This window comes from Drosophila melanogaster, chromosome 2R, assembly GCF_000001215.4.
Source record: "Drosophila melanogaster chromosome 2R".
Classification (NCBI taxonomy): domain Eukaryota; kingdom Metazoa; phylum Arthropoda; class Insecta; order Diptera; family Drosophilidae; genus Drosophila; species Drosophila melanogaster.
Genome location: NT_033778.4, coordinates 14,314,845 through 14,329,595, shown reverse-complemented (window position 1 = coordinate 14,329,595; position 14,751 = coordinate 14,314,845). Strand labels below are relative to the sequence as shown.

Below are 14,751 nucleotides of genomic sequence, written 5' to 3'. Positions count from 1 at the left end.
TCGAATCCAATTACCAAACAGTAGTTGCATCATGCATGACGACCCACCTGCAAGCTCGTTGGCTTCTTGGGCACCAGCGGTGGCACCTTGGCGGCGACAATTGCGGTGGGCGGTGGTGCTTCGTAGGTGGTGCGACGTGTGGATGCTCCGGCGAAGCAATTCCGCCGGTTGGGCGAGGGCGGTGGGCGTGGCTGGAGCACTTCCGGCGGCGGTGGCGGCGGCAATGGCTCATCGAAGGTATAACTGATGTCAAGTTCACTCTGCGGCGGCGGTGGCAGCTCAGGCGACGGCACCCGAAGATTGGGATGCTTGGGCGGACGCTCGGGCGGCACATGGGGCGGTTGGGCATGGCGATGCTGCTGCGGGTGGTGCTGCTGGTGGGCCAAGGCGGCGGCCTGCTGCAACAGCAGTTTGTCCCGCATGGGTGCGTATTCCGTTGCCGAGGATGTGCGTCTGGTCGGCACGGCCAAACGTCCTCGTGGTGGCGGCGGCGGAGGTGGCATTCCGCAGTCATTGAAGGAGATTTTCTCGGCATTGCTTATGTTCCTAATGCTCGGTCCCTTGACCTGACCCTGTGCCTGATGCAGCTCCCTGAACTCCGCGTAGTCCGAGGCCGAACTGGAGCGCCTTAGCAGATTGGGCAGCAGACTCCCCGAACGTCGTGGCGGTGGTGGTGGAGTGGGTGAACTGCAGTCCCGAGTCGATGCGGAGTTACTCCCAGTGGGCAGACCCACCATTATGGGACTCAAGTTGTTCGGCAGTGATTTGCGCTCCACATGACACGCTTGGTAGGATTGCGAGTGCGGACGTAGTAGCTGCTGTTCCTCCTTCTGCTGCTGCTGCTGTCGTTCCACATAGGACTGCACTGCGTTCTTCTGGAGAGCCTTTAGAGCCGGATTCGAGAGGCGGTGCGTCTTGGTGGGCTCCAGGTAGGCAAACTTCGGTGGCTCCCCCAACTGACTGCGCTCAAAGTCGTTAATCCTCTCGGCCACCGAGTGCCAGGTGGGCTGCACTGTGGCCCCCGCTGGCGTTATCACAGGAAGTCTGATGGGTAAGCACAAACACATATTAGTTAAATAAATTAGAAAATGAAGTATCTGGAAGAGATCTACTCACTTGGCGGACTTGTGCAGCCCGGAGCTGAACTGCGGCTTGGGATGCTGCACGTACTGCGAGGTGTTGCTGTGCACCGGCTCCGTGTAGGTGCTCACCGGGAACAGGCGATGGTTGCTGCGGTAGGAATCGATGCTGTTCGTGGGACTCTGCTCCCCCATATTGGGTGTACTGCAACTGAGGGCCTCCGACTTTCCCAGGGACAACTGCAGCTTGCTGGGCTTACCAGCTGGCGGTTGTGGTGCAATGGTGACCACGGCCTCGCTGCTGGAAATGGTCACGGAAATGCTGGACTTGTGCTGCTGACCAGCCGATCGTCCCAACATCGGATTCTGATGCGGATTCTTTTGCTGCAGGTCGCCCATGGAGTGGGATTGTCCCATGAGGGAGCGAGGTTTCTCCGTGGGCGAGGCCAGCTCCAGCAGGGAACTTTGTGTGCTCAACGTGGACTGGTTGGTGTGGTGGCGACTCGGGTGCTGGTAATCCTGCTGCTGCTGCTGCTGCTGCTGAAAGTGGTGCAGCACCATCGAGGTGTGCACGGGCGGATAGCTGGGACTGTGACGGTGCTGGATGCGAAGTGGCTGCACCGACGGCGGCGATTCCTCGCCATTCGCCTCCTCGGAGATCATCATCTGCGAGGAGTTGCTCGCAGTGGGCGAGCTGTCGCCTTGCTCCTCGTTGTTGTGCAGATACAGCACGCTCTCGCTATGATGACGCTTGGGTGTCGGCACCCGGGAACTGTGGACAATGCGCTGCGAGGAGGAAACTGCAATCGAAAGGGAGAACGGTTAGGGCGTGTCCTCGGCCATTCTAAAAAGGAGTTGCGGCCAAAACGGTAAAAGTGGGCCAACGGTTAGCCAAGGTCGTGGGGGAGTGGGTTCGCCCGCCAGTCACCCAGCATTTTCGGCAACCTTCTCTTCTGGCAACTGGCCAACCGTTCACCCCCAAAAACTAACTGTGACTGCCACTCTGACCCCACTCGAATTATGGCCACGATTAGACATTTTTTCAGCGCAGTATCAGAATGGATACACCTATTTTTTGCTTTAATTGAATCACTGCAGCTGAATTTAAGCCTGTAACTCCTGAAAATGTTTAATGGAACGGGAAGTGCATACTGTTTGGTAGCTGGAAATACCATGTTACTAAAGAATTTCGAAAATATTTTTGATTCCCTCTGCAAATGATTTGAATAAGTTTTATATAAATTTAACTTTGTAAACCGCACAGACCATAATGCATATCTCTCACTTTACGATTTAAAATCTGGTGGCATTCTGGATGACAGTCGTGGCACGCGAGTTACTTACCCGATTCGGAGATGGCGCTGTAGCCGGTTGCATGACTGGCTTCGGATATATCGCTCATGGAGCCCAGCCACTTGAGGGTTTCCGTGGAGGAAGTGCTTTCCGAGCTGTTGTTGTTGTTGTTGTTGGTGGCGCTGCCGTTGCTATTGTTGTTGCTGGATGAGGATGAGGAGGCTGAGTGGGCGTGACCGTGGGAATGGCCATGGGAGTTCGAATGGGAATGCGCGTGAGAATGAGAGTGGGAGTGAGACTGACGGGCCAACAGCGGAATGGGCGAAGGCGCCACAGAGTTGCTGCAAACGGAGGACAGATCGTTCTCCGACCAATGATGCGATTGGCGCGACAGCAGATCGCTCTCCTGACGTAATCTGCAAGTGAAAATAGAACAGCCCGTCGAAATGTCGGAATTAGAGTTGAAGCCAACGTTAAAATGGCTGTAAGCCAAGCCGTGCTTTTTGGCAAATCATTGCGTGCTACAGAAATTTGCGATTTCTGGGGTCTGCTTTTCGCATGGCCGCAATTACTTGAATTTCTTGCCTAGCCTTCGGATCGGGCAATGGAGCCACCGGCGGACTCTCTTCGGTACTTGGGGCAAGTTCAGATAGCTCAGATCGTCGGACACACAGACAGATAGTCAGTTAGACTGAAAATAGAGCTAAAACCGGAGATAGAGATAGAGATGGTGATGGAGACAGAGCCAGAGCCAAGAAGACCTTGAGAGCCGAGCTTAAGCTGCTCGTTTTCGGTTTTATTTCTCGTTGCTCCGTCTGCGACTTATGTATCTCATGTGTCTGCGTTACCAAGAATTTTTTATGGCGTTTTTTAGTGTACAAATAAAATTCATAATTGTCGTTCGGCATTTGATGCGAGTATGTGCGCAGAAAACGTGTTTGCAATGCAGCCACACGGAGAGAAAATTACACAGAAAATTACACGGAAAATTGAACATCAAGTGGTTCTATCAAATGTGTGTATACACATCGTAATTGTCCACTGGTGGTATAACTTTACGTTACATTTTAGTATCTATAAAATTACACTATCTTTTTTTTTTTCTCTCTGCACAAGAGTCTTTTCCGCAACAACTTACTTATCCAGAAATGGCGTGGCCGATGTGGAATCCGAACTTGACACATAGCTGTGGTAGCCCTCGGATTGGGCATAGGATGGCTGCTTCTGGTGATGGAAGGCCGTCTGGTCGTAGTACGAGGACGATCTATTATTGTACTCCTCGAGGCCGGCCTGAGTCAATCCGCACTGGTCCAACGATGAGCCGTGTTGCTGGCCCAGCTGGCTGCTGCTGCTGTTGTGGTGCGGCAGGTCATCCTGCAAGAGAAATCGATGTTGCATAAGTCCGAAGTATTTAAATGGTTTAATCATTAGTTATGTGACCGCTGCTGACCGGATAGCTCACATTTGCAAATGATCCGCAGCCATAATTACGGCCAGAGCTTGGGCGAATACCAAAAAAAAAAAAAACAAAAAAAATCAACAATGGAGTCCCTCGACAAAACCCAGGTCGCTTGTTAGATAATTAAGTGAAAATTATTGCAGTGCACAGCCAATGCAATTGCCGACGAACAAACATATTTGAAGTGCAGCGGCAATACCCAAACTTGCCATGTTGCCAAAGCATTTATATTATGTACACAACCATGGGAAAGGAAAGGGGATGGGTATGGTGATGGGGGTGGCAAAGGGGGCTCAGACGGATGCAGAGAGACCGCTGCCAAGCGGAGCGTCCATAATAAGCCGGATTAAGTAATGGTGTGCACAAGGCGAGCGTATTGGAGCCACATGAGCAGGGCTCCAAGCCTTCGAGCTCTGATTCATGCTGCGATTCGGTGATCAAGTTCACTGGATCGGGCGAAAATTTGGTAACGAAGTAATAACAGATCGATAACATGATCATTGCTGGGCTTTGGGGTTTGGGTAAATAGTGATTTAGTTTTCCAAAATGCAGGGGTATTTATTATTTCTCTCGAAAGCATTGATTGAAGTCATTGAACTCAACGAGCTTTCATAATGGTTCATAAACAGGAAGTAGTTTGCTTAATCTTTTAGAATCATTGCTTATTCATTCACAAACAGAGTGATTCATAATTTTCCCTTAATTAGTATTGTTTACTTTTTCTTTCATTATTCTTTATCAGCTGGAACTTAATTCATTTACTGATTAATGCGCTTTTACCAATAAAAGATTGATATTGTAATCATCGCTTAATCAATCTGCTGAATAATTACATATACAAATAAACTTATTGTGTCAAGGATTGGGTTATCAACAAAATTATATAATCCTGAAAATGTATACTTTTACTTTATATGATATAGCTCACTGAACTGAACATCAGATAATTGAAAAGTTTTACGGTTTACTAGGGGAAGTGTTTCCAATAAATCCAGTCACTGTTTTGCTTGATAAACATTTATTACTCTTGCGATCACAGGCAGGCCTAACCACCGAAGTTTGCCACCACTCATCAACTCATCAAGTCAATTTGCTTGCCAGCCCTCGTGTCGTATACTTAATTTTTGGTTGCTTGCGCCTGCGACTCTCGTAAACACCAAATCGAATTGTAAATACTCGAGCATAAAGCCGAAACACATGGAGAAATAGCGAATGGGTAAAAATATAAGTCGACTCAAAATAAAACTAACGTTCAAAATAACGAAAACGAAATGTTACAAGACCAAGCCTTAAGCCACTTGACTGACTTGGCTTGAAGTCTCGATTGCATTGAGATTGGGTATTGTCGAGGGTTTTTTCAACGATATTTTTATGTATATGTATATATGTCCACATATACTTTTGTTGGTAGCTACGTGGGCAGCAGCTGCTGCTGATTGTCTTTTTGACTTTGGCGCCACAAAAGCAGCTGAAATAAATCAGAAAATCATAAATGCTTAATGGCAAATACATATAATAACAATAATAACGAATCACATGACTGACAGTTGCCGATATGCAATAGAATCGTTTTCTGGGTCAACTACTTAGGTCGCAAGTCTGTCTCTCGAAGATATTTTTTGGTTTTGTTTCTGGTTTTTAGCCCAGGGCTCATCGCCAAGAATTTTAATGGTTCCGAGCCACTCTCCGATTGTTCCCAAGACCAAAAACCTAGTATCCGTTGATCCGACTCAAAGTGGAGTCATTCATTCACTCACTCACTCACCCAGTCAGTCAGTCAGACAGTCAGTCATTCGATCGTCGTGCAGTTTCATTTCAGTTCATTTGGGTTTGGGGTTTTTTCCTGCCCAATTGCCGTAATTATTTTGTCTCTCTAACACGAATTTAAATCAGCAACTGTCCCACGGGGCCCTTTACTTTGCCTTCGCTATTTTTCGGCATTTGGCCCATTTTATTCCTAGAGAAACTTCTCCATGGCCCAAAACCCATAATTATCGGCAACAGCTGTGCGCCCATGTGAAATTGCTCTGGATGAGCAGATACAGCATATCCAGCAGCTCCAGCAATTCCAGCAACACCATAAATCAATGGCCAGGGCCCAAGTCCGCGATGGAGATGAAGCCCAGGCCCAAGCGGGATCCGCAGATCCAAAGACCAAAACTGGTGCAGTGGGTCACAGCTGGATCCGTTGGATACGCTGGATCCATCCGCTGGAGTGGGATTCTTAATGACTCCGTGCCACGGGCGAAATCAAACTTCCGTCCGAACGCTCGGCGCGTGTTAAATAAATCACTTGATGAATTGTGCTAAGTGCCCGACTGGCGGCCTGCAGGAAAAGCGAACCAAATTGCCTGGGAAACTGCTGGGGAAAGGTGACTGCAGGCAACTGGGCGTATGCGTAATATTTGTAAGTCCATTAAAAGTATATCAATAAAGAGGAAACCCGCCAGCTAAACCTATGGCTAAGCTAGCGGGATAATAGTCACATTACTTAAGAAAGCATTTCTTCGTTTGTTTAACTCGATTTCCGTTGGGCTAATTGTTTTTTCCTATTCAACCAAAAGAAAGATAATGCTTACAGCAGATAACCATTTCAAATGTAAAGGAAACAATTAACTGTATAACTATTAACATTTTAAGTATTTACAAAAACAAAAATCCACTTACATTTTTTATTTAAAACGGGACTTTAAAATTATTACCAACTAAATGATAAATGGTTTTTTTCTTTGAAATGATCGAGTTAGATATACTTGACATATATTCGGGTAATTTAAATTTAACCAAACAAAACTCCATGAAGTCTTTATGCATTTGATAAAGAAGAAGCTGTTTTAGGGTTCATTATGCAGTTCAAACTTTCATAGAAGACAATTGATAATAGATAGTTAAATCTCATGTTTGTTTGAGTAATCAGACAGCAAAATCCAAAACAAATACTTTATTGCTATATACTTTACTGTATACTTTATACTATCGATGTTTATTTTACAGAATCTCTACTGTACGGCATTAGTCAGCTCACTTCAGCTTGCATCCAGTAGACTTTGTTTGGAAATATCGCTGGCTGTCGCCGAATCGCTTGACTCATGCCTCGCAAGAAGGTCAGTTAGTCAGACTGTCAGACGTTCTCTGTCGCGTGATAAGAGACAGCAAGACGCGGTTTGGAGAGGGGAAAGAGACGGCAACAGGGCCAGAGAAAGAGAGGGGGGAAGAACAGAGACAGATTGACAGACGCCCACATGTCTCGCAAAAGATGCGGAATTTGCAGCGAGAATGCAGTCAACTGAAGATTTTCGTGTCTCCGATCAGCCTGGCTTTTATTTTGGCCACAATGATTTCGTGAGGAAAATTTGTAAAATTGTATTTCTTTTTTTTTTTTTTGTTCAGTTTTTGCACACCGCTATTTTGATTTGCGTTTTCCATTGTCGCTGGCTTTTAATGGCCAACACGAATTTGACTCTTTCCAGCGGAGAGTTGGCCAAAGAAAAGAAATTGCAATCAAAATGCGAGCAAACGTGTCAGTTGCCAACGTGGCCAAGCTTCAGCATCGGCTTCAGTTTCGGATTCAGATTCAGCTTCAGCTTCAACCTCTCGACTTTAGTTTCAACTTCAACTTCAGTTTCAGCTTGGATCGTGCTGCGATTCGGATTTGAATTTGGCAATTGGCAAGAGCACGAAAAAGACAGAGAAGCCCGCGGGCTTGGAGCATTAGAATTGAATTGCAAAGAGCCCAGAGACCCGAGTCCTTCCCTCCTGCTCCTGAATCTCCTCCAACTTGGCTTGCGTGCTATATTGGCCATTTATCGTCAAATTAAACGCATATCGCTGTCAATCTGCGCCCAAATTGGACACAGTCACAAAACGGCAGTGCGAGCCGGACCAAAAGTGGTCGCACATTGGGTTGAATTATGGCGAATAAATGAAAAGGATTGCTGATCCATGATAACCCAATGATCGCATTGTGGTAAGGAAATAAATGCTCAAAAAAGACGAGACAAAGCTAAGTTGCAACTCCAATTGCCCTATTGAAATACGGAATATATTAATATAAGTTCTCCGCCCATAAAAAAAAACTATGCTAACAGGAAGCCAGCGAAATTATGTTCTTCAGTTACCACTAAATCTCTTATACATAACACGGAAGACTGGTATATTTGGTTAACCCACTTTCCTGCAAGAAATGACTCCTTTGGACCCACTGTTCAACGGCCGGCAGCATGAATACTTATTTCGCTCGTTTCCAACGCCGCAGATTGCGTAGCTCTTGGCTTTATAAAATCAAAGTGGCCAAAGTGCTCCGGAGGTCCCGGCGAGCCTCACACATTCGGGGAAAGTTGGGGAAAAGCGGGCAAGCGGACGAGGGAAATGCCGCGGCGATGACGTCTGCCACTTCGATTTCGACTCCTTTCGCCAGCTGTCAAGTGATCGGACGATCGGGAAACTGGGGGAAGTGGCCAACTGGCGGTGAATCCCTTTAAGTGGGCCACCGATGAAAGTGAATCTGCGGTTCATTAGTAATAATTTTTGGCAGCTCGCGGTGGGTGAGTCTCATTAGTGCGAATGAGTTTATGCAATGCAGTGAAATTGAATGGATTGACTTGGGATTGGAATGGGCATGGGCATCGACATCGGCATGGGGATCAGGATCCGATGCATCCTTGACCTCAATGGCCGCTTGTGGCGTTAATAACTTTGGCGAAACTGGCCGATCGGCCGAGAACTGGTAATGGACATGGCATGGCAACTGGTCCGACTCCGATCCGTTGCTATCCACTGGTCCGGCCTGGCCTGGCCTGAGCTGGTCTGGTCCACTGGCATCCACTGGTATCGTATCGTATCGTATCCACTGGTCTGGTATGCCGACATGGCCCGGCTTGGCATGCGGCTAGATTTATGGCCAGTGATAAGTTTCAGGCGTGCAGCAAATAAGAACGAACATGGCCAGCCGAGGAACACAACTCAACCTCAACGGACCTGGCCAAAAGGAGCCTGCGACAAGAACAAATAAATTGCCCAGGCACACAGGAAAAAAAATCATAAAATGTTATGCCTGTACAATGAATTATAATTAACACCTCGTTATCGCAACAATTGTAATTCACATGGGATTCTTTGTTAATCTTTCCAGCAAATCCAAACAACTTTTAATATTAAAGACTTGGAACTCCTTTAAGTATCTGTAGCTTTGGTGAAACCATTATTGTTTTCAGTGCTCCAACCCCAACTGGTTCTCGAGATGCGGGAGAATGCCAGCTCCAGAAGGTCAGAAGAACACGTACACATATCGCTATTTATATATGCATATATACATATATATATATATATAGTTGTCCAGTTCGGCTTGGTTCAGTTTAGTTCGACCAGCGGAGCGCAACCAAAAACTGTGCGGCTAAAGATGAAGTCAAGAGCAAACGGCGAGTTGGGTTCCCATTTTGCGCTTCTTGGACTCACTTTCACACATATGCCAATGGAAAATATTTGCCATAATTAGCCCTGCTGCGAGACCCTTAATTAGCCAAGCCCCACTGACCAGGCGATGCCCAGATACCCAGATACCAAGATACCACAAAAAATCTGAGCAAAAAAGAGTCACCCGGCACAGATCCAATTAGAAAGCCAAAAATCTTTCACTCGGTCACTTTCTGTTTTTCCAGCGTTGAGGATGCGATCCGATCCAATCCGATCCTCCAGCTGGCTGCTGCCGGATGACAACACAGAAAATCGAAATGGCAAATCATGTTTATTTTGGCCAAATTGCAACTGGATCGAAAGGGCAGCTGTCTCTTGAGTTCCAAGCTGCGAGTTGCGAATTGCGACTCTTGACGAGCTCGAGGCTTCTAAGTTGGCATTAAATTGCGAAGAGTTTCAGTTCGATGGCAAGAATTTCAATGGACTCCACAGGCCACAGACGTCAGATGGCCACAATGTTTGCGGCCACTTTTGGCCAAAACAGCCGCCAGACGAATGAATCTCCGGCAATGGGAACGAGTCTCTTTCGTCTCCGTCACCGTTTCTTGCTGTTGACCTCAAAATTTTCGTGGCTCGAATGTCGCTTTGTCTGCCGCTTTGCTGGAGGAGAAACAAAAGTGAAATTTGTTGCTCGTGTGGGTTCAAGAACTAGCCAAAAAAAAAAAACAGCCAGCAGCCAACGGAAAATGAAATCGAAGTTGGCTAGGAGAGCATGGCACCAACGGCACCTGGCCCAATGCATTTTCACTTGGCTTGTTAATTAATTAAGTCAGTGCTCGCTCATAAAGAAATCTTCATGCCCGATGGCCAAAAGAAGTGCATGCATACAATGTACGGAGCATTTCCATGTCCGGAACAATGGATTCCCACTCCCAATCTTCGTATTTAAGTCAGCAGCATAGCGACATAGGTGAAATTTTCCATCACATTTTTTCCGGGGGCCAGAATGCCGCCGCATGAAAGAGTGTTGTTGTGCACCTGTCGCAAGAGCAGCGCAATTATTTGTTATAATTTTCTTCTTTTTCTGCTTAAAAAATGCAAACCATCGACAGCAGAAGGGAAGAAGCTAAAGCTAAAAAGCCGGCGGTTCGAGTTCAAAGACAAGCCAAAACAATTTAGCTGGAATCTGGCTAGAATTTAGCGCTGGCAGGCGGCATTGTTGCAGCTTTTTGTTCATGTTGCTGATGTTGCTGCTGTAGCTGCTGCTGCTGTTGCTGCTGCTGCTGTTGCTGTTGCTGCTGTTGATGTTGCTGCCGGACTGTTGGCATTAATTAATTGCTGAGCTGAAGCCTCCTATGTGGCGTGTGGTGTGTGAGAAAACAAGTTGAGAGTTGGGGCTGACGGAGTTAGAGAACTAATGAGCGTTAAGAGTCGAGCTGAACTGAGCTGAGCTGAGCTTGAAGCGTTCGACAGGCATTGGAAATGAAAATGAAATAGAAGACAGGCTGAGGAAATGCCAGCGAACACGACACTGAGATACTTTGGAAAGTCTATATAATAGAATCGGCTGCAACTGCTTGGGAAAATCCAATAAATTTAACCATTTAACCATATGACTTTAAAAAACTCATATGTAAACTTCAGTTTAGAAAGCCCCAACGGGGGCGCCAAATACTTTGCATAAAAATTGAATCTGCAATAAATTCAGATTTTAAGGTAACCCAATCCATTATTGACACCCCAAAGACTACCTCTTTCTATTTATAAATGTAAAGACCCCTATTCTGCTAACCATTGGGGCGTAGCCCCGACCGCTTAGCCGCCTCTAATTGCGCAACTCGATGGGCTACTTTGGCTTGGGGAGATCTCTTTTGGCGAAATATGCGATCATTTCCGCCGCTAAAAGGAAAGCTCTGCGCGGAAATGAAGCGACGATTAAGGTGCCCCACTGGCTTCAACTTGATCAGCTCACGCTTCGGCTTTAGTCCCAACAAACACTTGAACCTACCAAGATATGTACATATAAAAAACGATTTCAGTGCAGCGTCAAGTGCTTTGGCTGATTCGACAGAAACAAAAAAGAAGTAACAAAAAATAAGACCCAAGTGAAGCAAAAAAAAAAACTTAAAAAAAAAAAGCAATACAGAGGAAAAAGAAAAAATCTTTACATATATAACCAAAATATTTTTCTTTAGAAATCTGCGCATTCATCTAAAGCAAAGAAGAGACTGAAGAAGAATGGACAGCGACGACCTTCGTCAAGCCCATTGGAAACTGCCCACTAGGTATAGCCATTACCTTCTGCTTCTATCCATTACCCAGTTGGCCCATTACCATTACAGTTTGTTTTGTCAGAGATTCCGGCACTAACGTTGGGGCGTGGCCACAATTAATTCGATTGCAGCTATAAATAGCCTCGAAGAGATTGCAACGCCCAGCGGCGCGATATACATAGGTGCGTGGAATGTGGCCTAATCGATGCAAAAATATCTGAGCCAGACCCCAAAAACTAGTTCTAAGCTCGATGGATCGACGTGCGGTGGTGGTGGTGCGACCACCATCAATGGACCCAAGTACTCAAGTCGGTGGGTACTTTCGAGCCAGCTGGAGTCTGGTCTTATAACTGGAACTAAAGCGTGCGCCTCGCCAGTAATTAGCGTTTGGGAAGAAGCTCAAAATGTATGGAGAAAGATGGAAAAAAAAATAAAAAATAAAAAATAAAACGTTACAAATGCCCGAGAATAAAGCGGTTCAATAACCTTGCAGCCAGCCATCGATCCGCGAATGCGATCCATCTATCGATTGCCGGCTTGGCCATTCTCTTTCGACTTCTAAGCCAGGCCCAAAGGCTATGGAAAATACTAACATATCTCAAGCTATTTTGCAAAGCAAGAAGGAAAGCGCCGAGATGATAACAATCGGCATGTGAAGATGGGGCCGCAATTAAGAATGGAGATGATTAATCAAAAGACCCCTGCAGACGCAGCTTTCGGTGATAAGGTCAATGCTGTTCCAATTCTCAGCCACATTTCTCCAGCTTCGCCCAGCTATCATCAACACGATCGGCTGCACTGCGCAAAATCGAGGAAAATTGGAACGCAGATTGGGAGTATTACAAAGAATGTCATGTGATATTAGGCTCTATTAGCGATTATAATAAGATAAGAATATAAGCTAAGTGTCAAATATTCTCTTTTATTGCCTCATCTTCGTTTCAAGATCATTTATTACTCCTACGTGCCTCGAGTTTTTATCAGTGCACCATCATCTACGTGCTATGTTCTTAGCATTCTGCTACGTTCTGTTCATAACCTCTTTTCCTCCCATTGCTCATTTCTCTTCTCGGGTTTCCTCGATTCTTTGTGCCACGCTCGGAGGCAACATTTAATTGATCGGATTCACTTTGATTGATCGGATCGTCGCTGTTGATAATGGTACAGTTAATTTGGTAAATTATTTTGCATTTTAGAAGCAACCCAATCCATTTTCCAACGTGTGGCATTCACTGACACACAGTGGAGCAGTGGAGCATCGGATGGCTTCCAATGTTGGGATTACACAGCGGCCCTGGCTCCAAATAATTCAGTTAAGGTTAATGGGTGACGGGGCAAATCAAACAGAATCGAAACACATATGTACATATGTAACTCCACATATGGCTGTGTGTCTAATGGAGAATGGGATCATTGGGGGCACGTAAAAGAGAAGTGAAAGACTCCGAAAACATTCTGGGAATTTGGAAGCCACAAAGTAATCATTAAAAGTAATTATTCTATTATGCGAGGCAGCACAAGATATACGTATACTACTCGCCTGTAATAAGCGTATAGACGAGAAAAACACATAACTTTCTTTTCAAGCAACGGTAATGCATAAAATAAAATAAATTTTAATTATATCTTCATGCTTGATTTAATCTATTTAAATTTATATTTTTAGACTGAAAGTAATACCAGTTTAATGACTTCACAGGCGGGTAAACCGCTTTATTCTTAGAACCGCACCTTGGGCCACATTTCTACAGCTTCCTTATCAAATCCCATACTTTATCTCATGTGCAGAAAAAAAAAATGGCACCAAAACAAGCAGCACTCATTCATTCATTTGGCATCGAGAAAACCACTTCACACGCAAGTCGACATTCCTACGGCTTCATTCATGGCCGCCACTTGTCCAATTAATAACTCGCATCCTGCGGAGGAGAAAGATGGGGAGTGGTCTGTTCGGTTGGTTGATCGATCAACGGATTCCCCCGGATGATCTCCAAAAATAAACAAAACTCTCCAAGTGGTAAATGTACCGTTCTGTGAACTTTTTTTTTATTTCTCATTTTACGCCCGACTGAGTGACACCGAGTGGATGTGGATGCTGGGAGGGCACGGAGATGTGGATATACTGTATCGAAAACGAAACCTCCCTGGGTTGGGCAATGCAAATGGAGGTCAGGCCCATAATTCAATTAGGAACCTGCAGTGGTCCGAATATCGAAAATCGAAATTCCCAGACATCAAAACCACTGTGCGTGGGTTTTTGGGCTTCGTTCATTTCATTTCATTTCATTTGTTTTTGTTTTGTTGTTTTTCGATTTTGGTCGATTTTTGTTGGAGCCTTCACTTTTGTTTCATTTTCTGGCCGAAAGAAGCCGGCTCTTTGGGGGCTGTGACTCAGACCGTGTGCGATTGGAATTCTGCGCGCTTTTGAGGATTTATTAACAAGAATAATAAAAACAAGAAGTCAGACGGTCAGAGAAAAGAAAACCAAAACCGGTTGCTTGAAAAAAAAATAATAAAAATAATTGAAAAAATATAGAGAGACTTACCTGTACAGAACCGGCGACCGATGCGGAACTGAAGCTGGCATTGCTGTTGCTACTCCGGCTGTTAGCCCCATTGCTATCCTTGAGCAGGAGCTTCGATACGGACACCACCGAAATCTTATTGTTGTTCTCCGGCTCCATTTTGGCCAAGCTCTTCGTCGACTCGCCCATTTCGGAGCCGTTTCCGTTCTCCTTGTGATTGCGCATTTTCATTTAGTTTTTCTTTCGCTTATTGCTGACGATCGCTTGCTGTGATTAGAGCTGCCGGATTTTCATTTCAATCTCATCTTTCGGCCACCTCTGAGAAGGGTCAGACAGACAAGGTTTATGAGGTTGATGGTATCAAAGAGTTGTTTATGTTTATCGTAAGTTAAAGGTCCGAACGTTTCCCAACAAAGAAGTGCTAGCTTCAGTTATGGCATTTTGGTTTAGCTTAAAAGCAAAAGTTACTTTTTACACTATTCTTGTTTTTGAGCTACTTATTTTTCAAATTCTGTCTTTATCTAAATATGTTATGCAAAACGTTATTTTAAGCAATTTTTTAGTTAGTTTTAGTCAAGCGCTTGGCATTTGTTTTGCAACAAGTCCAGGAATTATTTTTGAGTCTTTTTCTCCCCCTTCTTTTTTGCTGATGTGATTGTGCGATTAGAGCTGCCCGATTTTCATTTCAATCTCATTTTTCGGCCACCTTT

The 14,751-nt window shown here is 45.3% G+C and overlaps 1 protein-coding gene across 2 annotated transcripts in view; it reads right to left on the bottom strand.

Moving 5' to 3' along the window:
- Shrm (Shroom) overlaps positions 1–14,751 on the bottom strand; it is a 43,661-nt gene that overhangs the window by 22,207 nt on the left and 6,703 nt on the right. Inside the window, exons 2-6 of one of the 2 annotated variants that reach the window (NM_001299488.1) lie at positions 14,063–14,562; positions 3,511–3,746; positions 2,424–2,788; positions 1,117–1,879; positions 48–1,044 (exon numbers count right to left, since the gene is read on the bottom strand). In NM_001299488.1, coding sequence (NP_001286417.1) covers positions 48–1,044; positions 1,117–1,879; positions 2,424–2,788; positions 3,511–3,746; positions 14,063–14,272 — 2,571 coding nt within the window. In that variant the 5' untranslated portion in view covers positions 14,273–14,562. The remainder of the gene's footprint in view (positions 1–47; positions 1,045–1,116; positions 1,880–2,423; positions 2,789–3,510; positions 3,747–14,062; positions 14,563–14,751) is intronic. The other variant, NM_001103837.2, reaches the window with a different exon arrangement.